The sequence below is a fragment of the Prinia subflava genome, chromosome 19 (assembly GCF_021018805.1).
Source record: "Prinia subflava isolate CZ2003 ecotype Zambia chromosome 19, Cam_Psub_1.2, whole genome shotgun sequence".
Lineage (NCBI taxonomy): Eukaryota > Metazoa > Chordata > Aves > Passeriformes > Cisticolidae > Prinia > Prinia subflava.
In genome coordinates, this window is record NC_086265.1 from 7,572,105 (window position 1) to 7,594,841 (window position 22,737).

General features: G+C 44.5%; 2 protein-coding genes across 3 annotated transcripts in view; one reads left to right on the plus strand and one right to left on the minus strand.

Moving 5' to 3' along the window:
• The window catches only part of LOC134560370 (septin-2), a 33,570-nt gene extending 26,444 nt beyond the window's left edge, over nucleotides 1-7,126 (minus strand). For both annotated transcript variants that reach the window (XM_063416297.1, XM_063416298.1), the window contains exons 1-3: nucleotides 7,029-7,126; nucleotides 2,168-2,219; nucleotides 989-1,088 (exon numbers count right to left, since the gene is read on the minus strand). In XM_063416297.1, the coding sequence (XP_063272367.1) occupies nucleotides 989-1,088; nucleotides 2,168-2,194 (127 nt within the window). In that variant the 5' untranslated portion in view covers nucleotides 2,195-2,219; nucleotides 7,029-7,126. The remainder of the gene's footprint in view (nucleotides 1-988; nucleotides 1,089-2,167; nucleotides 2,220-7,028) is intronic.
• An 8,737-nt stretch (nucleotides 7,127-15,863) lies between these two features.
• On the plus strand, nucleotides 15,864-16,748 carry CLDN5 (claudin 5). Its single transcript, XM_063415937.1, has one exon. The coding sequence runs from the start codon at nucleotides 15,962-15,964 to the stop codon at nucleotides 16,610-16,612; it is 651 nt and encodes a 216-aa protein (XP_063272007.1). The 5' UTR covers nucleotides 15,864-15,961; the 3' UTR covers nucleotides 16,613-16,748.
• The last annotated feature ends 5,989 nt before the right edge of the window (nucleotides 16,749-22,737 follow it).

A 22,737-nucleotide genomic window follows, 5' to 3' on the forward strand; every position in this document is an offset into this window, starting at 1 on the left:
TAGTCAGGTTTTGCACCCTTACAATGAAGCCCATATAGGTTCTATGAAACTGAAAATCATAAAGCAAATTATTCAAAATTCACCTGAGAAGTTTCATAGTTCTGTAACTTCAAATGATACAAATTTTGTCCTACATCTAAGTAATGAAGTTAAATGTGTAAATTTAACTACTAAATCTGAGTTTCAACAAAATCACTTGTTTCCTAACTCAAGGAACAAAGGAGTCAGCGTTTACACCAACTAGCTGTATTATTTGAGATGCTACTAACTTGATGTTAGAGATGAAAGAGTTATCTGTATTTCTCATCTCAAACTACATGACACAAGAACCCTACAATTACCACAAATTACCTATTTATCTTACAAACACTGCTGAATACTGTCACCAAGTAATCCCAAATGGTACTACAGAGCACATTTTCATTTTTCACTAACTGCTACAAAAGGGTGACAGTACTGTGGACTCCCTTTGCACATGCACATCATTAAACTGATTTAATGTAAATATAATTGAACACTTGGAAGAGCTTTGTGCCTAAAGGACTCTCCATCAAAGAGACTCAGAGGTGCTCATTGACAGAACAGGCAAATTACAGGTTTATCTCTGACACCAGAGTGAGTCAGTACAGAACAGCAGAAAACACAACTGCAGCAGCATCATTTCAACAGCAAGATACTCACCGTGGGCATTCTTGTTTCAATGGGGAAACAAGAGTGAAAGAAAGATTAAACAACTACCCCTGTCATCTGACCATGAATTAGGAATGCAAAAATGTCCTCTTGGCTCCAAGTCATCATCTTTATTCACTATAAATATTCTCTCCTACTAAACATGGCAAAATAGTTACAGATGTAACTAGAAAGTGTACAGAGGTTCAAAGCTTTTTCCACTGTGTAAGTCAATCGCTAAGCAGGAAGATGTATGCATGTATGTGAGAGAAATGTTGTTGTTGTGTAACAGTCAAAAATACTTAAAGAACTAACTTACCAACCACCATGAGTGTGAATTCAAAGCCTTTCTTCACAGATTTCCTGTGAACCTGGTTGGGCAGATTAGCAAATCCCACATAGCCTGCCGAGTCGGAAAACTGACAGGAAAACAAAGGTTGAATATAAATGAGATCCCTTTCCCCCTAAAAAGCTGAAAAAGAGTTTACTTGTTTCTACACAATAAAGTGCAGGGCATATAAAACATAAGGAAGAATAGAGAATGAAAGATTTTTTGCTGCAATAGCAAGGCAGACCTTGAAAAGGCTCATTTACCAAGCAGGCTGATATAAATAGAAATCAGATAAGTACCTTGAGCTACACAAACAGTCTCCCCTTGGATAAAATAAAAATCTGCAAGCTTGCAAGAGCACACTATTATTAATCTTAGGAAATAAATACAGCTCAAAATAAAAAATTCTGTTCAAATTTAGTGTCTGCTGCTACAATCTTCTATAAAAATAACTCATATGCTTACAGGTAAAAAACAAGAACATTGTACTAAAGGGGGTTTACTGAGATACAATCACATAAAGATGTATCTTTTGCTCATTAAGCTGTTCACCTATCTTCACAATCTTTAACTTCCAACACAAAAGCAGGAAAAAGCAACATGCCTGAAAAACTTATCAAAGAGACAGGGCTATAAACAGGGCAGTCTGTCCACCATCTGTGACCCACTGACTGAAAACCTAACAGGAGCCTAAATAAGAACTGAGGCCACCTGATTTAGGGACCCATGGGCTACCTGGGACCAGATGACTTTTTCACACGAGTTTATGATGAGAACAGGTTTTTTACAATGCCATACACTTCCAGTGGGGTAGGGGTATACAAGGGAAATCATTTAAAATGTAATTATTTATTTGGTAACAATCCTTTTAAAGCCCATCCAGGTGAGCAAAAACATTAGAAATGAAGGTTTGTTATATCAAATTTCCGTAGGTGAAGGTAGCATCTTAACTTTGTAAGAGAGACTGAATGTCTGGTGAACATCAGAAAGTCTGTCACTAGGATCACATACAATCTCTGTTTTTACTAAGCAGTTCCTTTTAAGAAACACATCTGAAGCAATAAGGTATCATTCATTCACAATTTTAGCACTTCAGTAAAACTACAAATGTTTCCTCAAGTTAAACAGATTCTAGACAAAACTCTGGCTACAGAGCCATCTCTTTACCTTTACTTTTTCACCTGACTGAGACATGTTTCTTCACTTCAAGTTTCAAACACTGGAAGAAAAAAAGCCATAGTGCATGTTAGCTGACTTGAAGATTACATTACTCTTAATTTTGAACTGATCAATTGCATGTAACAATCACATTTTATTCTAATATAATGAAATTCCACATACTTAAGGATTACCAGAACAAACAAGCCATAATCAAAATGTCTTCCTTCTGAAATAAATCACAGGAGTACTTAATTTAAGTACTTAAAAAATTCAAAACAGAAATATTCCTTTAAAATGCAAAATATTAAAATTTAGTATCATAACAAACTTTCACCCATCCTGTCTTTACAAAAGGATGGTTCACAGATAGGTGAGTGTAATGCAAATGTTGTCCAAATATGACATTTCAGAATTATTACCACGTCCAAAACTCTCATGAGAACAGGACACCCACATGATTCCCAGGTAAGGGTCAGAACACAACATTATTTTCAGTGACTTCAAAGCGCTGTTGCTGGATAGGACACTACACTTGGCTAACCCATGCTGGACACAAAAATTCATGCCAGTGTGAAGGACTATCAAAAGAAATTTGTTCTTCAGCTTCCGACACCCAGAAGAGCTGGACTTTGGCAAGGCCTTATCTCCCTCCTCAAGGATGTTAGCTGTGCTATAGATTAGTTATCAGGGCAATAGCAAGGCCCTTTCATTTCGAGCAGCCCCAGAGCAGGGACAGGAAGCGCAGGAGCGGCAGGAGCACTTCACAGCTTGCTCTGGTGACAATGCAGCTCTTGGCCTGGGAAAGCAGGGAAGTGACCTGTGCAGGCACCTGTGTGTTCAGACTTTCCTGTTGGGGAGCAGGAGTCATTTTAGCAGGATACAGTCCAATTTCTGACACTGGCAGTTTGACAGTCAAATCCTGGCAGAGATATACCAAGCTCTGGACTGAAGGAAAAGTCAAAGTTAGTGTAATTGCTGCTTGGAGTTTTAAAGAAAACAGATCTTCAGATCCCATGGTATTTCATTTGCCCTGCAGCAGGCATTTAAAATCCTGGCAGCTGTGCCAGTATCTGCTATCCTATGAACAAGGAAAGTTGGTTTTTTCCTCCTCCAACTGCTTTTCTCCCATACGCAGCTCATTTGCTTACTAATGAAAGCCCAATGCATCCATTGCCTGGAAAATAGGGAGGACCTGATTCTAATCATCTGTCAGCCTCTAATTGTGTATTCCTCAAAACATTCTGAAAAACATCCCTTAAGAATGGTTTTTAAAACCAGAGCCTATTTTCCTTTCACCAGTACACAAGGGCTCATTCCAGCCTTCAGCTAAGCATTGTCACGGATCCTTAAAGACACTCACAATGCCACTGAGAAGTAACTCATTGCTCTGTTGACATCTTGTTTCTAAGTTTGGAAACCTCTGTTGTCACCTTGTCAATAAAATTAGTAACAAAGTTCAAGAGTTTAGCAAAGCTGTAGTTACTGAGTGCTGGTGTAGATATACCTGACCCATTTCTCACAGTAATGCCAGAGAAGTCACCCAGAGCCACTGTCCCCAGATAAAGCAGAGACAGGGGAATGACTCAGGTTTCAATATCTATGGCAAATTCCCTACTCCTCCTTCAAACTGACAGCATAGTCACATCCATTGTAGTATTATTCTTGATTAAAAAGCAGAAGAATCAAAATTGTTGTCAATTGACTATGACACATTCATCTTGAAAATTAGTCTGTCATCTCATAAAAAACATTTTTTCATAAAATTATCTGTTCCACAAATACAGCTTACAGAACCTGTTTCCTACAAGGCAAACCACATCACCTTGTGTCTTACTCTGACTGAAAAGTTGCTGTAGCCAAGGCAGCAGCCCAGCTGCTCTGATCACATCATGACTGCAGCTCACACTTCCAGTTAGTAATTTCCCAATGTCTTTTGTTAGAATAGAAATGTGCTAGCTAAAATTACCTCAACAACAACAAAAAACCCACAGAAACACCTGCTGTTCTACAACACTTAAGGCACCGGGGTTCATTTGGGAGCTCGGCTGCTCAGCCTTGACATTTTGCAATTCCTAATACTGCCCTCATGAGGTTTCCTCGAAAATCATTCCACCAAACAACTTCCCCGGATGAGCATGTGCTGCCTTCCCGAAGCTCCACCATCCAGCACAAATCAAAACCCTGGAATTAACAAAGCATTAAACCTCCTTACAGCACCAAACAACCACAGCAGTGTCAGCACTGCTCACAAGGAGAGCTTGGCACTGGAGCAGTCCCCGCTGCGCATCAGTGCCCACGGAAACTCACAGCTCTGTCTGCACACAGCTGACTCAAACATCAAAACAACATGAAACTCGGTCTCTGACAACATCTAGGTAATTCCCACACCTGGAAATTGTAACATCTGATTTCTTATCAATTGTCCAGAGCAAAATGTATTAAAAAAAAATACACAACTAAGGCAAATCAGAGCAAGAGCTCTATCTGTTCTAGGTTCTTTTAGATTTTTAAAGTACTCTTTCAATCAGTATGAGATAAGCAAAACAGCACATACAAAACAATTCAAGGAGAAAGGAACAGATAAGATACATTTACAACAACTTGCAAAAAGCAGTGAAACTTTATCTGTAAATAATGCTGGGCCCTACTTAGCAGGCCTAGCAGAAAACAAGGGACACTGTGCTACAGCACAGGATGTCCAAATCTGGTTTTGAACAGACCAAGTTTCATTTTGGGTTCCAACAAATTCCTATCCTTTACAATATGATGTTGACAATGTAAAGGAGCAAAGTGCCACCAGGCTCAGCTGCAGCTGGAACGTGCCATCCCCCCGTCCCCTGCTAAGAGCAGAGTTCTGGTGAGAGAGAAAGAGGGGGGAAGGAAAATGGGTCATTTCCTCTGTTCCTGCCAGGATGCAAGAAGTAAACTGTGAGCAGCAGGCAGACTGGGAGCTTCTTAATAGCAACCAGCACAAAGAAAGCACTGCTGAACGTGTACAAAGAGCGTGCCCATATAAGGATATCAAACAACATTTTCAAATAACCACTTCAGAGTGACCTTACAACCATCTCGACAAGCAGATCAGCCCTCCTGATTTCTCAAATGAGGCTTCTTTCTTTCCATCAGAAGCTACAGAAATCAGATAAATTTTTTGGCAGTTTTTAATAGCCACAGACAGGAGTGAAGACTTAAACAGGTTTCCTCAGTGCTGAGAATGGGCTCAACAACATCAGCATTCTGAACTTTTCAGAATTAAAGCACAGAAACACCAAGACATGTCAGTTAAAACACAGTATTTGTGGTTTCTCACTAAAAGAACTACAAAACCCAAGGAAAAAATTTCAAATACTGAGTCACATCAATAATAATAGAAAAAAATTGCATGATTCTGTGAATCAGAGCTCTAACAAGTGTGTCCAGCACGGCCTATTCTGTGTGCCATGCCTTGTTCCTGGCATGTCCTCACCTCCACCGTGGGAAACCCCCTCCCCTCTCTCCCTCTAGATCAACAATCCCAGATGATTTCATTTTTCCTCATTAGAAACAGATATTATCAACTGAAAGAACACTCTTTTACACACTGACAACTCTGCTTTACTCTTATTCAGGAAAATGACACTATCACTTCCACCAAACACAGAATTTACAGAAAATGCAACAACCCAGCTGTGACCTTTGCAGACAGGCCACGCTCAGTGTGAGCCATTGCTCTGGCTTGGAACTGATGTTCAGAGCTCCTAAGTTCTACAGACTTCCTTCTGGTATTGTATTTGAACCAAGGAAACTGTCCAGGGATTACTACCGGGAATGCATCAGAATTTGGAACATGCCTGGGACTCAACAGCACACATAAGCACAGCAAAAGGAACGAGAATTATGCAAGAGTTCTGCATGAGCACTATTCTTAAATGGTCAAGAAAAAGCAACACACAAAACTAAAGCTCTAAACCTAAATATTTTATTTAAAGTTCCATTTCAACGCTAACATATGACTCTAAACTTCCCTTCATACTGGTTTTTTTCAGTGAATTCGGTTACTTGAAACACAAAGAGGCAGTGATACCGTTCTTGTAAATGATCAGTTTTAGGGATGATGTTGTTTCTGTGCAAGCAGCTTTTGACAGCATTTTTGCCGAGTTACTGTGTCAAAAAGCACTGTAAAACAGACCTGTAATTGTGAAAAACTGGGGCTTTTTAAAATTAAAAATATGAACATATTAGCCACGATCACTCATCAGGAGATAGGCAGCTCTGCCTCACACCCACAGAGCTTAAGTACAACTGTGTACAGCCTGCCAACGCACAGCAAACTGGTAAGTTTCTATTTCAATCATTTCCAAGTCATGCTCAAGTCTCACGATACTGTGAAGTCTCTGACCTACACGTGAACAGTAATTAAAGACAAAAAATTTAAAAAAAGAGTAAAGGCCGGCTCGGGTGTGTTGCCAAAGCAGGTACACCGCTCCGTGCATTCCCCGCCGCGTCCCCGGCAGCCGCAGTTCCATGGTGGCTGCTGCAGTTTCAAAAGCATCCGAGGAATGCTTGGTGGAGACAGCACTTCCTGCTCCATCCTCTCCTCGCATCTCCGGCCACCCCAGCACCGCGGCCTTGTCCGCATCTCAAATTAATCCTCGCCCTGCTCCAAAACCAAACCAAGGTGTGCGCGAAACGGCCCGACCGCGGCTTGCCGGGGCTCCTGCCCCCGGTGCGCTTCTCCCGTCCCCACACACCGGCCGCACAAACCTCCCCGCAGGCGGCGGCGGGAGGCAGGGCCGCGGCCGTGCCCTGCACGGGGGAGCCCCTGGAGCGCTGTGGGGCGGAGGCGCCGCCGCCGCCGCGGGGGACGCGGCCCCTTCCCGGCGCTCACCTGAGGCCGCGGCCGCTCCCGCCGCCAGGCCGCGATCCGCCGCTCCGCCCACAGCCCTCCCGCATCCCACCAGGCACCGCGCGGCGCGCCCGCCTACCCCGCGCCACTCTATGGTCCGGGCCCTGCAGCGAGAGGCGGCTCCGGGAGCAGCGAGAGGAGGGACAGAGCGTCCCCCGCGCGCCCCGCGGGCCAGGGCCGCCGCCGAACCGTGCTCAGAAGTGCCACATCTACACTTCATGGCTTGGTTTCTGTTTTCTACCCAAACATCGTTGAGTTTTGGGATTGCTGCACTTACAGCGGGTTTTAGCGACACTTCTCAGTGGAAAACCTGGCTGGCGTGATAACCGGGGGAGAAATCGAGCTTAAACTTAGTGCAGTTTGACTGTAATGCAGTGTGTAACACCAGCCCGGCTGGTTTGCAGATGCTCATTCACACATGGAGCAAATTCCTCTCCCGAACATTGTACGAAAGATCCCAGGTACTCACACTGTTCCCTCACGGCTTTCTCTGGTTGTGTGGGAGCCTTTTGGTCGCTGTCACCGCCGAGGGGCCGAGTGCGGTTCTCGCCTGGGTTCCTCCCTCTGAGGTACCGGGGACTCCCGCGGGCAAACCTGGGGTGTGAACAATTACAGAAACACATCACTTTCTCGTGTGAAACAGTGTTAATTAGTCCAAACTCTAAATGCGACACTGTCTAAACTAAAACACATACTAGCAGAAGTACTGGAAAGGCTTTTTGCAACCTTCCAGCTGCAAGAACTGTGTTCAGGAAAGTTCCCAGACACCCACCCACAGAATTTGAGAGGGCAGCTTGTGTGTGTGTGACCTAGCAGCAAATCTTTTAACTTAAAATTCTGAATACCAAGAAACAAATTTCTCTTGTGTCTATTCCCATCCACTAAGCAAACAGGGTTGCAGCTCACAACAGGAAAACGTGGAAGTGAAACAAATGCTGCTGAAGGCAGACTGGAGTTATTTGTAATTCACATTGTGCTCGTATTATCAACTGAGCATTGATGGGATCTGAGTAAGAACAAGATAAAAGCCAGTGAAAGCACAAGCACATTCTATTTCCTAGGACAAAATGTAATGTTATAACTCAGAGTTCTGATACACACTTCCTTCCTGGAGGAGTTAAAAGATGACATTTCAGTCTTCCTTAGAAATTAAGGTTTTATTTTAAATTATTCCATGGATTTCCATACAGGTGTTTTGTACTATCACCAGAGGAACAACTGCAGCAGTTTTTCTTTCACTAACTAAGAGCACTGTGATGGACACAAGATTTTGCATACATGCACTGCAGTTACAAACAACTGCTTAGTGTTTGAAGAAATTATAAGAAATTGGCACAGACAATGCCAAACTACAGACTGCCATCCACACAGAGACGGGTGGAAGGCAGTGCTTTCCCATGACTGTCACTCCTTTCCTTTGGCAGGATTTAGTGCAAGGGGTGAAAGAGTCTCCAGAAATTTAAAATCCTTTGCTACTGAGGCATACCAATAACTCTCCCAAGTCACGGCTGAATCCGATCACTGACCAATGGTCACACAAAATGTTCAGGGAAGCAACAATCCTTTCAAAGCAGTTCCATTAGGCCAGAAAGTGAGGTAAGGAAGGGCAATTGGGGTAAGAGGCGAGGTCAGTCGTAGCCAGTGCCCTGCCTCTGCAGTGCCCGGGAGCAGATGCTTAGGAAAAGATAAAAGTGGAACGGTGCCTGTGTATCCTCCCAGCTTCCGGCAATCTGGAGCTCGGCAGCTTCCTGAGCCAGAAGTTTTATCTTGATAGTTCTCTCTTCCATGAATTTTTCTTCTTGCTTTTTGAACCCATCCCAACTTCTGGCATTAAAGAGCATCCTGTGACAATGAGTGTTACAGTGTGTTACTCACTTGAAGAAAGTGTACTTTTGTTCCTTTCGAAACGTGTCATGAGGCTCGTTATGAAACTGCAGCTCACAGGGATGTCAGGCAGAACTGGAGTGGTGTGAGGTGTGTGGCTGAGCAGTGCTGCACTGCGCACACCTACAGCAAAGGCAGCCCCCCAAAGACTGCTGCATGTTTGTCTCTCACACCACTATTAGCAGAGGTGCAAACAGAAGAAGTACTAAAGAACACTGGTTCGACAGTCCAGAAATGTTCCTGCTGTGAACCATGAATCACTCATTCCCTGAATTACTATTTTTGAAAGAATTTTGTTTCATTTTTGCTTGGAAGTTACAATGCTTTTTCTTAAAGTTCCTGACACATCGGGGTTTACATTATCAAAAGCACAAAATTCCTTCCGTGAATTTAAATCTCAGCTTTGTGTAGAGTCACATCCTAGTAAGGGAGAAATACCTCATACATTCAGCAAAAGGCATTACGTGTCTTTTGTTCCAGTTCTTACCAGAGAAAATGGTGATACTGATTATAATGAAATTAATACAGCCATAAACTAAAACTTAAATTATTTAATTGAGTTTTAATAGATAAACCAACTCCACAATCCTTGGCATTACTTTCCTTAAGATACGCTGCTTAAAACTGTCTCTTTTTTTCTGTTCTTTTTTTTTTAAGTTGTGAGATCCCTTTTAACTCGATTTTCTTTCAATGCAGTCTTTTCCTCACATAGATGAATGTTTGGTTTTGAGCCTAAAATTCTGTGTGATTGCTGTAATGGCTGCACTATGAAAGCAGTTCATGGAGATATTGACTCACTACTGTAAAACACTGAGCATCTTGAACTCTCCCAATCCTCTTTGGAGATAAAATTGCCCAAGGGCTCATTGAAAAACTTAATCATATATATAAATCCTTTTCATTTCCATGAGATTTCAGTTTGTATTTGATTCAAAGTATTTATATATGTTTTGACAAGTTACAGTACATGGCTCCAGGTCCAAACCTTTTAGAAATAAATCTGCTGCACACTGTGGGTGACATATTCTTTTAAAGGATTACCAGAGAAAAAAGTACTTTGAATTTAGCTAGTGGGAATGTCAGATGAAGCCATTTAGATATTCCCTGGGTTGATTTGTAGGATTTGGGTGTGCTGAAAGACAGAAAATTAAAGGCTAAGTTCCCATAGATTTAATCAAAATACTCTTTTGTGTAGGGCTTTATCTATGGAATCACCAATGGGGAGAACCATTCTAACATCTGAATGTCCTCATTTTTGCAGACATGCTGCATCAGCAATCAGAGATGTCACTGATGAGTCCTTCTGAGACCCAGCTCAGACTGGGCAGGGTACGAACAGGAAGCCGCTGTGTGTGCATGCACCAGGATTTACTGACACAAGCTACTTCACATGAAAATCTGCAAGAGATAAGTATTTTCCCTTGCTGCAAAAAACACCCAAGCCTCATTTGCAGTGACACACTACAGGAAATGAAGATTATATTTGATTTATAGTAGTCTCAGAGGAACAGAAGTGTTTCTTTTGCATTTACAAGTGCATACAAGCCCTCCTTTTCAAGATGCTACTTATGTCAGTGAAGAAGCAATAAAAGACGCCTACAAAAGTTCTCTGGTATAAGAGACATTTTGCACCTTTTCACCAATAACTGCTTCTTACTGGAAGCAAATTTCCCTTTTAAGAAGGAAATCAGGATTGACCAAACAGATGTGTGTTATTCCCAAAAGCAGAGCTTGTCTGAGACATGCAGGGGCTGCACTGCCAAGAAGAGATGTCCCAAACCTCCCACCTCTTCTCAGCAATGCATATTTCTTGAAACACGAGATAAATGTAGTATATTTCCCATCACTAACCCTGAATAGTTTTCAGTAACTTCATGGTCATGTCTTTACTAATTACTTTCGACATCTGCAATATGTATTTAAAACAATGGCATTTGTCCTTGCTGACAACCTGACAGTTCATGTGATTTCCCAAGAATTACATGGGAAAGAGATCTACCAGGATCCTGGTACACCACAATCTGTGGAAGGAGGCTAACTCTGGAAGAGGACAAAATTAAACTATAGTTGTCCTGAAGGAAACGTGCTGTAGAATGGACCATTAGGCATGAAACAATGTGTATTTCCTATAGCTTCCCCCCATCCTGCCTATACAAGCATTTTAATATGTTATGCTCTCAAGATCTATCCATAGCATTAAAGAGAAGTATTTGAGGTGGTATGGCCTAAGCATATGATGAGTGGGATGATCAAACTCATCTATGTGACATTCTAAACTTTGGGAAAGGGCCTTCATTGCCTGGATTAACTGCCCTGCAACACCACTAACACAAGATTATGGCTGCCCAGTGACACTACAATGTTCTCTGCAAAGCTAAATCCAGAAAAGGAGGTGCTGAAGGGTTGGGTGCACAGCAGCTCAGCAGTGCAGCCCAGCTGGTCCTGACTGTGGTGACTGGAAATGTTCCCAGCAGGGCTTTAACAGAGCCATGAAGATCAATTCCCACATGGGAAGTTTCAAGTGAGGCTCCAGAAGTTTGTGTGCAAAGAAATTCAAGAGGGGGCATGTGGAACTTAGTTCAAATGATGGTTTACCACTGCTATTTTCCTTATTCAGTGAGAAAAGCACTGTGACACTGTCTCAGCATTCCCACCATGTGTAGCCCTGGCTGGCCCCAGGCAGTGGGTGTGTGTAAAGAGCAGAGGCTGATACAGGGCTAGGGCCACTGTGTCTGGAAAGGGATCTACAGCAGCAAATATATGCAGGCTGGAAACACATTTACAACTTCTTTCAGTGTTTTTCCAGCTACATATATCCGTTTCCTTCCTTTCTTTTACCTGAGTCTAGTCACGTCACTACTGAGAGGGAGCAGGCATCCATTTCTCAATCCTGAGGGGCAGCAGCAACACTTGTACTAAAAAAAGTGTTGGATTCCACGTCAGCAGCACTCGTCACTGAGAATACTACTTGTTCTTGCAAAATTCTAGTCTGGTTTTCTCTTTGCTCATAAGATGATCTAAGAGAAGAAGTGAAAATTTTGTGTTAACCACTTCAGCTTGTTTCCAAAATATATGATCCTGAAATAAATCCTGTGGTGAAATTGAGCACTTTCGTTTTGTAATAACCTGCTCATTTGACAAGAACTCATTTCCTCTGTGCCAGTCTTCTGATGTGTCACACTGAAGACACATTGGCACTTCTGACACACAAGAACTTTCTGGAGCCCTATCCCAGTATGGAATCTCTTCTGTTGGGAAAATAATTGCATTTTAATGGAAAATTCACTGAGAAACCTCAGGCTTTCTAAATAAAGAACAGCCTTTGCCTAACCCCTCTGTGTTTGTAAATCTCCCTGCCTTTATTTCAGCACTAATTAGAATACAAAATATGGCACAAAATCTATCCCTAATAGGATTCCTAATTCTTCACCTTTGCTTATGTCTGATCCAAAAGTTATGGTAAGCTGCCTTGAGATCATTGGGATTTAATTAATCTTTTGACTCATTCCCCATCTTATACACACAAACAATACGAGGTTTGTGCATAAGATTGATCCCAAATGTCATTTTCCCCTCTGTCTTCCAGATGCTTAATATTGTAGGGATTAGAAAGAGCAGAAGCACTTTGGTAAGGGACACTCCACAAATTATAAACCAAGTACGCTCTGCACACTACATTACAGGTCCCCAAAGGCAAATCTATCCAAACATTGCTGGTGGGGCTGAGCAAAGCCCTGGCAAGGCTGGAGGGCTGGGCAGAGCAGGTCTGTGCCATGGGACAGGGTTCATACCCCAGGACAAGCAATGCTGGTGAGAGCCTGGACCCCCCATTCACAGCCCTCCCAGTAACTGCGCCTGGTGTTTGTCCTGATTGTCAGGAAAGGAGCAAAACCACAATCACCTCTAATCCCAGAGCCCCTCTTGCTATGCTATGGCTCCTGTGCAATTGTTCTCAGCTTGAATGCCACTTCCGCCCATTTTCACAGGCTGTAAAGCCCCCCATGTATCCCCTCAGAACGATTTAATTAATACATAGCTGAAGCAGAAATAGATGTAATGACAGGAATGGTCATTTGTTAAAGAGCTGCTTTGCTGTAAGAACATCAAGCCTTTGAGTTTAAAGGAATCCAGACTTTTCCAGCAAGGGTTTAACTTACAAGGAGGGATTTTCTTTACTTAACACGCCAAATAAAACATCATGCTGATTTGTATTTCCTTTTTAAGAAAGTAGAACCTTTTCATTTCTGGGAGGTTAATTTCCAGTGTTTTGACATTAACACATAAGAAACCACAATGTGCTGAAGCTGGTGGTGTCCTCAGGCCCCTAGCAGCTGTCAGTCAAGGTAGCAGTAAGTCAAGTAAGCAAACCTCTGAGCACCTTGCACCAGTGCTCTCATTAAATGTAGACTGTACAACAAACTTTTAGGATCAACGAACAGAGTAATTAAAAATGGAGGTTGTTGCCAGTAACCAGGATAAAATCTAATATCTGGGAAATAATCACAAAAGTGAAATACCAGGAATGGAAATGCCTCTCAGCAGAAAGCTTCAGTTGCCCTGTGATTATTAAGCATGTATGTCCCCAGAGAAATAATTGCCTTGGATTAAGTGATTTGTAGGACTCTGTTGCTGGGTTACAGGTAGCAAGGGAAGGTGGGGTGAGGGTTGCAGAGGTAAAACAAGCCCTGGGCTGGTTTCCCTTCTCAGCCCAAAGAGCCAGGCAGCTGCGCCGGCCCCGAGTGCCTCCCTGGCAGCACAGGAGCACACACAGGCCGTGTATCAGAGGAAACCCGGAGTTCCGTGCTCCTGGGCAAGTGGCAAGGGTGGGGCTTTCCTGTGCTCATGGGCTAAGATAACTGGCATTTCTCCCCCCTTTCTTAATTGTTCTTCTGGGCTCTTTTCTATATAATCATTATTATCATCATAAATACAGATGTATTCAGTTTCAGCCTGTGTTCTGAGTTTCTTCCTGTTCCCCTCTGAGATATCTCTGCCTCTATGGATGGCTTTTTTGCACATTCTCCTCTCCCTGACACCAGGGACTCTTCTGAGTGATTGTAAGCAGCCCCACTTTGACAAACTGCACAGCCCCAGTCACACATTCCTCCTGGACTTGCACACTGGAATTTGCAGTTTTGAATAATTGAAGTAAACTCTATGTATTTTATATACAACTGGAAGAGGAGATAAATCCTCTGAACTCTGTTTAACAGGCAGTCTTTGTTAGGAAGACATTTTCCATGCTAGAATTGTTTACAGCTTCTCAGGCAGAGATAATCTAAAGGCTGCAGTCATCATGTGTCAGCATGTCCAACTCCATGATGGTCCAGAACCTCCTGATGTTCTTGTATTTCTTTTTTTGGGTGTCTTGTGGCTATTTGGGTGTCTTGTGGCTAAAGTTCATCCTCTGGCTGTTAAAAAAAGGAAGTGAAAGGCCGTATTCAGTGTGCTGTGACCTTGTTGTCATCCTCCTGTTACCACACGGGTCCTCTGCTGAAGTCACCTGTCAGGATGTGCGCAGGGCATTGCTCCGTGTTACCTCAGCATTACATCCTCAGCTGTCAATCTATGTGGTTCCTTTAACCTTTGCTTGTTCCTTCTTCTGCTGCTTCTGCTTCACATGTGCGCTTTTCCATTCATGCTGCATTCATATCAGTCTTAAGATTTGGATCACAAACCTCTGCATGCCACAGTACGTGCTGTGCATTTTTGTACAACAGAGAGAACTGCTTATATAGGGGCAGGAAATGTGTTCTTTTCAACTCTGCAATCTGCTCCACACTGGAAGGACACTTTGGGCTAACTGAAACTAAATCTAGTCAAACCAATTCAAATGTCACTGTGAATACAACTTTCAATTTTGTCTAAAACATTTAAACCTATTGCAATCAAAACAAGCTTTTCTCTCAAGACCCAGTGCAAAGCCACTGGGGCACAGCTCCTTGCGAGTGCTGTGAGGCAGCTGGTGAGGTCTGTTCTCTGCTGTACCTGCAGCCTTCACAGCACAGACACTCCCTGCCTCTGCCAGCCTCAGAGGGCTGAGACCTGCTGCTGGCTGCAGGGGCTGAACCAAGGCTCCAAGAACAATCCAGGACACCAGTGATCCACAAAGAGACTGTAGCAATTACAATGTCTGCCCAGCCTGATGATAAAACCTCTTGTAAATACAGCGGTTTTGACACGGGCATTTAACTCCTTAACACACCATAAAGATTCAAAATGCACTCAAACAATTAAAACAGTAAAGTCAAGTTTGGAATCTTTGTGAAAGCATGTTTAAATTGGATACCTTGCTCATGGCTCCAGGATCAGAGCCAACAGAGTTTCATGCCTGGTGTAAGCTAAGAGCAGTTATTCTTACTGGACCAGTCTAAGAATCTGTCTGCTGGTACTGACAGGTGCCATGCAGATCCCGTCTCCAAGGCTCTTCTGTTTTCTGTGTGGTTCCTAAGCGTTTGACGCTGTTTTTTAAACATTTGCCTGAAGCAGTGTGCAGGAGAGAGCTGTGCCTGTCCATCAGTGCTTAGTCTTCTGAAAAATTATTAATTAGACTCCAATAACCAGGACTTCCACACTTCTGGGTGCCTGTATTGGCAAGCCCTCTCCGAAAGTCTGGCTGCGGACTTTATCAGTAAATAGGAAATGCACAGATAACAGCACTAAAAGGAATGTGAGCAGCCGAAATCCGAGATGCCTCCCGCCCCATGCTTAACTGGGAACGGGCAGCGTCCCTGCCTGCGAGCTCCTCCCGGAGCAGGGTGCCGGGGGGAACAGAGCGAAGGGACCCCCGAGCAGGAGGGAGGGAGGGAGGGCCGCACACCGGCCCCGGCCCGCGGCGGGCGGTGCTGCTGCCGGCAGGGCCGGGCCGGGCCGGGCGGGACGGGGGCGGAGGGCGGGCGCCCCGCGGCTCCTCATATAGCAGTGCCCGCGGCCGCGGCGCTCAGAGCCGGCTCGGCAGCCGCCCGGGGCAGCGGAGCACACTCGCCGCGCGTTCCTTCCTGCGGAGCTCGTGGGACAGCGCCGGCAGCAGCATGACTTCGGCAGCGGTGGAAGTTTTGGGGCTGGGACTGGGCATCCTGGGCTGGGTGGGGGTGATCCTGGCCTGCGGGTTGCCCATGTGGCAGGTGTCGGCCTTCATCGAGGCGAACATCGTGGTGGCGCAGACCACCTGGGAAGGGCTGTGGATGAAATGCGTGGTGCAGAGCACGGGGCAGATGCAGTGCAAAGTGTACGACTCCATCCTGGCGCTGACGCCCGAGGTGCAGGCGGGCCGGGCGCTCACCGTCATCGTGGCACTGCTGGGGCTGGTGGCGCTGATGGTGACCGTGGTGGGCTCGCAGTGCACCAACTGCATCCGACCCGGCAAGATGAAGTCCCGCATCGTGATCGTCGGCGGGGCCATCTACATCCTCTGCGGGGTCCTGGTCCTCATTCCGCTCTGCTGGTTCGCCAACATCATCATCAGCGACTTCTACGACCCCACCGTGCCATCGTCCTGGAAGCGGGAGATGGGGGCCTCGCTTTACATCGGCTGGGCGGCCACGGCCCTGCTGCTCTTCGGGGGCTGCCTCATCTCCTGCTGCTCCTGCTCCCAGCGCGACGAGACCTCTTTCCCCGTCAAGTACTCGGCGCCGCGGCGGCCCACGTCCAACGGCGAGTACGACAAGAAGAACTACGTCTGAGCCGGGCTGGCCCGCTGCGCGGCCCCGCGGGGCACGGACACGGCTGCGGGCCGGCAGCGTCTGCGGGGAGCTCCAGCGCTCCCCTGCCTGGAGGCTTTTCCTAACGGGACCCCCGTGAAGCGGCGGCCCTAGGCAGGGCAGCGCCCCGCTGCCCTCCAGCCCGGCTCCCCGGCGGGTCCGGCCGCTCCGCTGCGGGCAGCGCCGCGCCCGGCGCCGCCGGCTCCCGGTACTGCCGGCCGAGCAAAGCCCTCCGCGGCTGCCCAGAGCGGGCGAACCAGCGTCTCCCTGGCCCGGGGCTGCCGGGGGAACCGAGGAGCCCGGGCGAGTCACGGCGGCGTTTACCGGGACGCCCCGTCCGGGCTTCGTCGCCGCCCGGCTCCTGCCGGAGGCCGCGGCCCTTCCCCGGCGTTACCGTACACTTGTGAGTACTTCACGGCCCGCTGTCGCTGCCGGTGCCTCGGGGCACCGCCTGCCTGCTGGGACCGGCTGTCGGTGCGCACCGTACCGAGGAGCAGCTCCCCGTCCTCTTCATCTCTTCCAAAGGCTGCAGCTGGCAGTTCCTGCTCGGACTGATAAGGGAGGGTTTGATCTATCTGGACAATTTAAATAGGGGTCCTGTCCGAAGCATGACACTAACCTTGGTCCTTAATCCCATAAGCAGTAACTGTTTGGAGAAAGTTATTTGACTTTCTTAGTTGTTTCAGTCCCTCAGTGAAGTGTATTGGTCTGTGTGTATTTGAAACCTTGAAAGAGATTTCAGGTCATTGCTGTCCTTTAGTGGAGTACAAATCAGATAACAGTAGGTTGTCTCTTGAGGTTCTTCATCTCTTCTTCAGCTTATGCTCTGTTTTTACTTGAATATGAACTCATTGCCAGAATTATTTGAGGACTAGATTAAGAAATTTAGACGATCACTGTATGTCCTGCTCAGGCAGGGCCTCTGCTCCTCTCATCTGCTCTACAGGAGACTGGAAACATAAAAATTGCCCCAGATACTGGTGGTGGGGGGAATGATGTCTTTTATAGCCTTTTTGCCAAGCTCTGTTTGCTGCCAGCTTTGAAATTTGTGTTCAGTTGGACGTGTGCTGGGTTGGCTCCCCACCATGGTTTTGTTAGCACGTGCTTTCCTTCATTTACCAAATCAAGCAAAAAATTGCTAGAAGAATTTTACCAAAAATATCTTGACTGAGACTTTGTGCCAGCCGATCAGTTTTGAAGTCATGACTCTCACAGCCCTCAGCTCCTCTGCACTGCCCTGATAACACTCTGCAGACTGGAAGGAAGATGGTTTGGGCAACATAATTCTAATTTTCCTGAGGTCAACACTCCTGATCTTCACCACATTCTGAAATATTAGCTTACACTTTTTCATTTTATACTGCAGAGACAAACTTGGTTAAGGGAGGGACTTGAGGGGATGGTGTGATACTTCTCCAATCTAATTACTTGTAAATCCACACAGGATTATGCTACCGACTGTGGCAGCATCTGCATTGCCATAAGGAGATTTCTGCCAAGAGTTAGGGAGGAAATGTTCTGTTTATACTCCTCAGAGAGCAACGTTACGACCTCACAGGTCCTCACAACCACACAGCAGTACAGTGCACACCTGACCTGAGCATTAACCCTTACAGCTTTCTTATAATACCAAACTTATGGGCAGACCATAACTGCGGGTCTGACAGATTTACACTGATTCTGTTCTTGCCTTGCTTAGCAAACTTAAAACCCTGGAGGTATCAGAAATTCGTAAACTGGAATAAGAGACTAAAGCCTTGCCCCTGTAAATTTTGATGTTGAATATTGAGCACATTATCTACCCTTTTGAAGATAACTGCTTTTGTTTTATAAACATAAATAGCAGGGTCTGAGCTCATCAGAGAATACAAAAGCAGAGCAATATGTCTACAACTATTTCTGCTCTATAAAGAGGTGCAGTTCTAATACTGTCTCAATTTAAATAAAAGCTGTAATATTGTTTTTATGATGTGATATGTAGTTTTGGTACAAGAGTGAAATATTCTGTATTTCATCTTTTTAAAAGCTTTTAAAAAACAGTGTAACCTTGTAAACTGTAAATGTATTTAAATGCATATATTTTGCAAGAAATCTACCAAAGTCGGCTTGTTATGTGGTTTGGTGCCTTTATTTGTTTCATGACTGCTTTATTTCAAATTGTAACATCCAAGTGTATTTGTCACTCACCCTGACTCAGCTCTTTGGTGTCTAGCAAATGAGTCCACAGATATTAGCCCAAATTCTGGACCTCACTCTTTTTTGTCTCAAGTTAAAGAATTAAACCCCACTGACAAAAATGTCTGCATGTCTGTGAACAGTGGAGCCTTCAGAAGTGCTGCAGAATTTGGGGTCTGGCCAAAAGATGAAATCTTTCTGGACAATGCATCACTAGCATTTCAAATCAAAACTGGTGTCTTTGGAGAGGGAGGGAAACCCATGTCTTAGAAGGGAATTTTAACAAGCCAAATTTCTTGTATCAAGGCAGGGCTGGATTCTCTTATAACCAAAATCTGAAAAAAATTACAGAGACCTCTTGGAAGAAGCCCATGCTAACTGTGCATGTGCTGCTAACCACAGCATCATCCTACCAAAACTGTAACTTGTGGCTGAGATCAGTGGGGCAGCACCCAACAACACTAGCAGGAAGTGGGGCCCATTTTAAAAAATATTTTTATATTTAATCTCATCCTTCGGTATCCTTAGTTGTTGCTGTGCTTTAAAAGATAACCTGAGAGAACGCTGTTACTGATGTCACTGGCTTCAGGATAAAAGTCTAAGCTGGTTTTTGCTATGATTTGTTTTCTAAGAACGAAGACCTAGTCCTGAACTTAAAACCTTGGAAGTGCTCAGGATCAGGCCTGAACCTCATCCCAATGAAAAGATAAATCTATAGCACTTGTTTACTATTTTTATTTTGTATTTATAATTTCTCATAAAAATAAAAACATGTAAACCAATCCCTGAACAGGGTCCATGTGTTTTGTGAAAGCCACTGGATTGCTTGGGCTCAGGAAGGTGGGGTGTGATATTGGTGCCCAGAGAGAAATTACCTGGGCTACTTTTGGGGAGAAGAGCTGGGTCACCTCTGGGGGAGAAGGAAGGGCTGCTCCTGAGCAGAGCAAAGCAGAACAGAGCAGAGCAGGGCAGGGCAGGCAGCATCCCAGCTCTCCACTGAAGCCTCAGACAAAAGAGAGCAAGTAGCAGCAGTTGGTCTTGTGATGTGAGCACATTAGGAAGCGGAGTGTGAGTCCCAGCTATTTTGGGAACAGCTCTAAGCATGAAGCTTTTAAGGCTTTCAATTTCTACACGTTTAAACTAAAAGGAACAAAATCCTGCTGCTTGGACCAGCCCCAACCTGACCTGATACCCTAATTCTTTCTGCCAACCATTTCTTTTTTTTTTTCAAAAGTGCATTCAAGCTGGGTAAAAACATTTTCACAGATGCAGCAGAACAGACCCTTTAAAAATCCCCCAAAACCAATAAAGACTGGTAAAGTGAACTATACAGACTAATTGCTAGTGGAGAAATTCGCCTAAGTTACATAACTGCCAGGGAGGACATTCAGTATTTTGCAGATTTTTAAGCTTTGTTCTAACAAACTGTTGCTTTAAAAATGAAGAAAAAAACATCTTCAAAGCCTTCATTTTGCAGCATACTTGCCAGCTCGGTTGAGATTAACAAAAGCTCCTTGCCACCCTCCCATTGCTATGCACATGCTGAGCTGGAAAAAGGGTGTCTGTCGGCTTGGCCTTTGTCCTGCTAAACGAACCATTTCATAGTTATGAATTTGAAAGTAACCTGCAGTTCATACCCTGCAAATCTGGTTAGATCCTGTCTGTGCAAAGAAGGGAAATGCACCAGGCAGAGGGAAAAGGAAGCTCAATCAGTCACGTTTGCTGCAGGATGTTTAAGGAAATATTTCCTTTTCCTGTACAAAGATGTTTGTTGAGCATCTGCTCTTTGAAACATACAAAACATTTTACTCTTGAAGTGAGAAAGCAGTGTAACTTCAGATTTTTATTAAAAATCTATTCTCTGATCAAATATTATGCAAGGAATTTGTTCTTTTTCCTTGGCCATCTTTCAAACCCCAAATGCAGGTCTCCTCCACCTCATCCATATATCTGTAATGCTAGAAGAGGGTCCTGCCTGGCAGGAGCCATATGCCACATGTAAGTGCCACATTCATGCATATATTGAACAATATTTTAATGCAGCATTCAGCATCAGATGGTAAGCACAAAACATCTCTTCTTGTGTGTGCACCAAAGAAGAAAATCATTAATTAAGTACATGTGTTTGAGGATTTGCTTTTATACATCTGCTTGGTAAGACATAACAAATATTCCTGCTGTATTAGATTAATAGGGTGAGAGCAGGTGAATTATCTTTTAAGGTCAAATACTGCATTTGTTTTATTTGTAGCCTGATTGTGATAAGAAAAATCATTCCAAAAACAAACCTTCAAGAGGTTCTTATATTTACATTTTAGATGTGACTGATTCTATAATTTTTATTCTGATCAGACCTTTGTGTCTGTGTCTGTGTGTCTGCTCCAGACTGTTCCTTGCTGACTCTGCAATAAGCTCTCTGTCTAGAAACCCCCTTCTTCTACCTATTGCAATCCTCAGCTAGAGGAAAAGGAGATCTTCAACCACTGCATCATTGACAAAACCTCCCATAGCAACTGTGAAGGCTTTACAGTTGCTTGGATACACAAGACTTGCCTCACCTTTTTCTTAAACACAGATTGAGACATCATGAATCAATTTAGCAGCGTCCCTTGTCTGTGGCATTTGTGGATTTTGTTTACAACACTGAGCTTTCCCCTCCTTCCAAAGCTCACCATGTGGATTCAACCCAAAACGGGACAGAGAAAGGTAAGGAGTAGCAGGACTCAGCATGGAAACACAAGTGTTGTGCTGAAGGACCTGCCCAGGGCTCACACCAATCTTCTCATCGTGCCTGAGCCCAGCTGCACCCTGGCCGCTCCTGTACTGCCCTGAGAGCTTTGCCTCTGAAACTGGCCCCTATGGTTTGGGTTGCTGGTATCCAGATAAGCTCAGGATAATGGGGGATCAAATCATACAAACCTCAAATGTGTAAATACTCATCAGCATCAGAGTCTGTTTTAAAAGTGATACAGGAAAATGAATGTATGAATGAGTCTGGATGTCAACCATCCTGACAAGAATTAACTGGTGCATTAACTGAACTACTGGCTTTAGGTTTTGGATTTGAGAACAATAGAATCAGACAGCATGAGGTACTGTACATACAGCACTGATTAAAGCAAAAGAAGAATTAGCCTTGAGACTACTATCCAGCTGTTTTGGTCTCAGGCTACAAAAGGAAAAAGAAAGGAAAACACACCTTACCCCACAAGCCCCAGCCTTTTGAACAAGGCACCCAAATCTCATTACATTAAGAGTGGAGAGTAAATGACAAGACCACCTCTGATACCCAGTACAGAAGGATTTTGAGCATCTAGAAAACCAGGCAGAAAATAAAGTGAGCTGCATCTTTTACTCTGATCCTCCTTAGAGCATCCTGAACGGCAAAAGGCCCTCACATTGACTAAAGCCCTGGCAGCAGCTGGCAGGGTATTCACAGCAGGTACAAAGTGTTCCTGAAGCCCAGCTGACACGTCATCCACACAAGTTACTCCTTTTGGAAAAAACAGCCTTAGTTTAGGCCTGATGAAGTGACTCAGTGCTATTATCTACAGCAATAGCAGTGGATCCATTCCTTACTGCACCTCAGCTCCAAACCCAGGGATGTTCCCTTCGGGTGCATCCTCCAGGCTGCACCAGCCAGGCAGAGGGTTTGCATGGCCCAGGGAGGTGCTCTGGTGTACACAAACAAAACAGATGAGATGAAGCCTGTTCATGTTTATTTACAGTGGAGAACAAAAGTAAATGTTTAAAATAGCTGATTTTTCCAGGCAAACAACAGATAACCCTCCCAGGATGACTGATCCAGTGAGCAAGCTATGAACTCTGTGCCAGTTGTGTCATCCTGTGCATCTCATTGCTGGCTACATCCTGCAAGGAGGTAAATTACACATGTGCACATTTTAGGTCTTTAGCACCAGCTGTGCCATCTG

Coding starts and splice junctions, on each gene's coding strand:
- CLDN5 (XM_063415937.1), top strand. CDS start 15,962: ATGACTTCGGCAGCGGTGGAAGTTTTGGGGCTGGGACTGGGCATCCTG.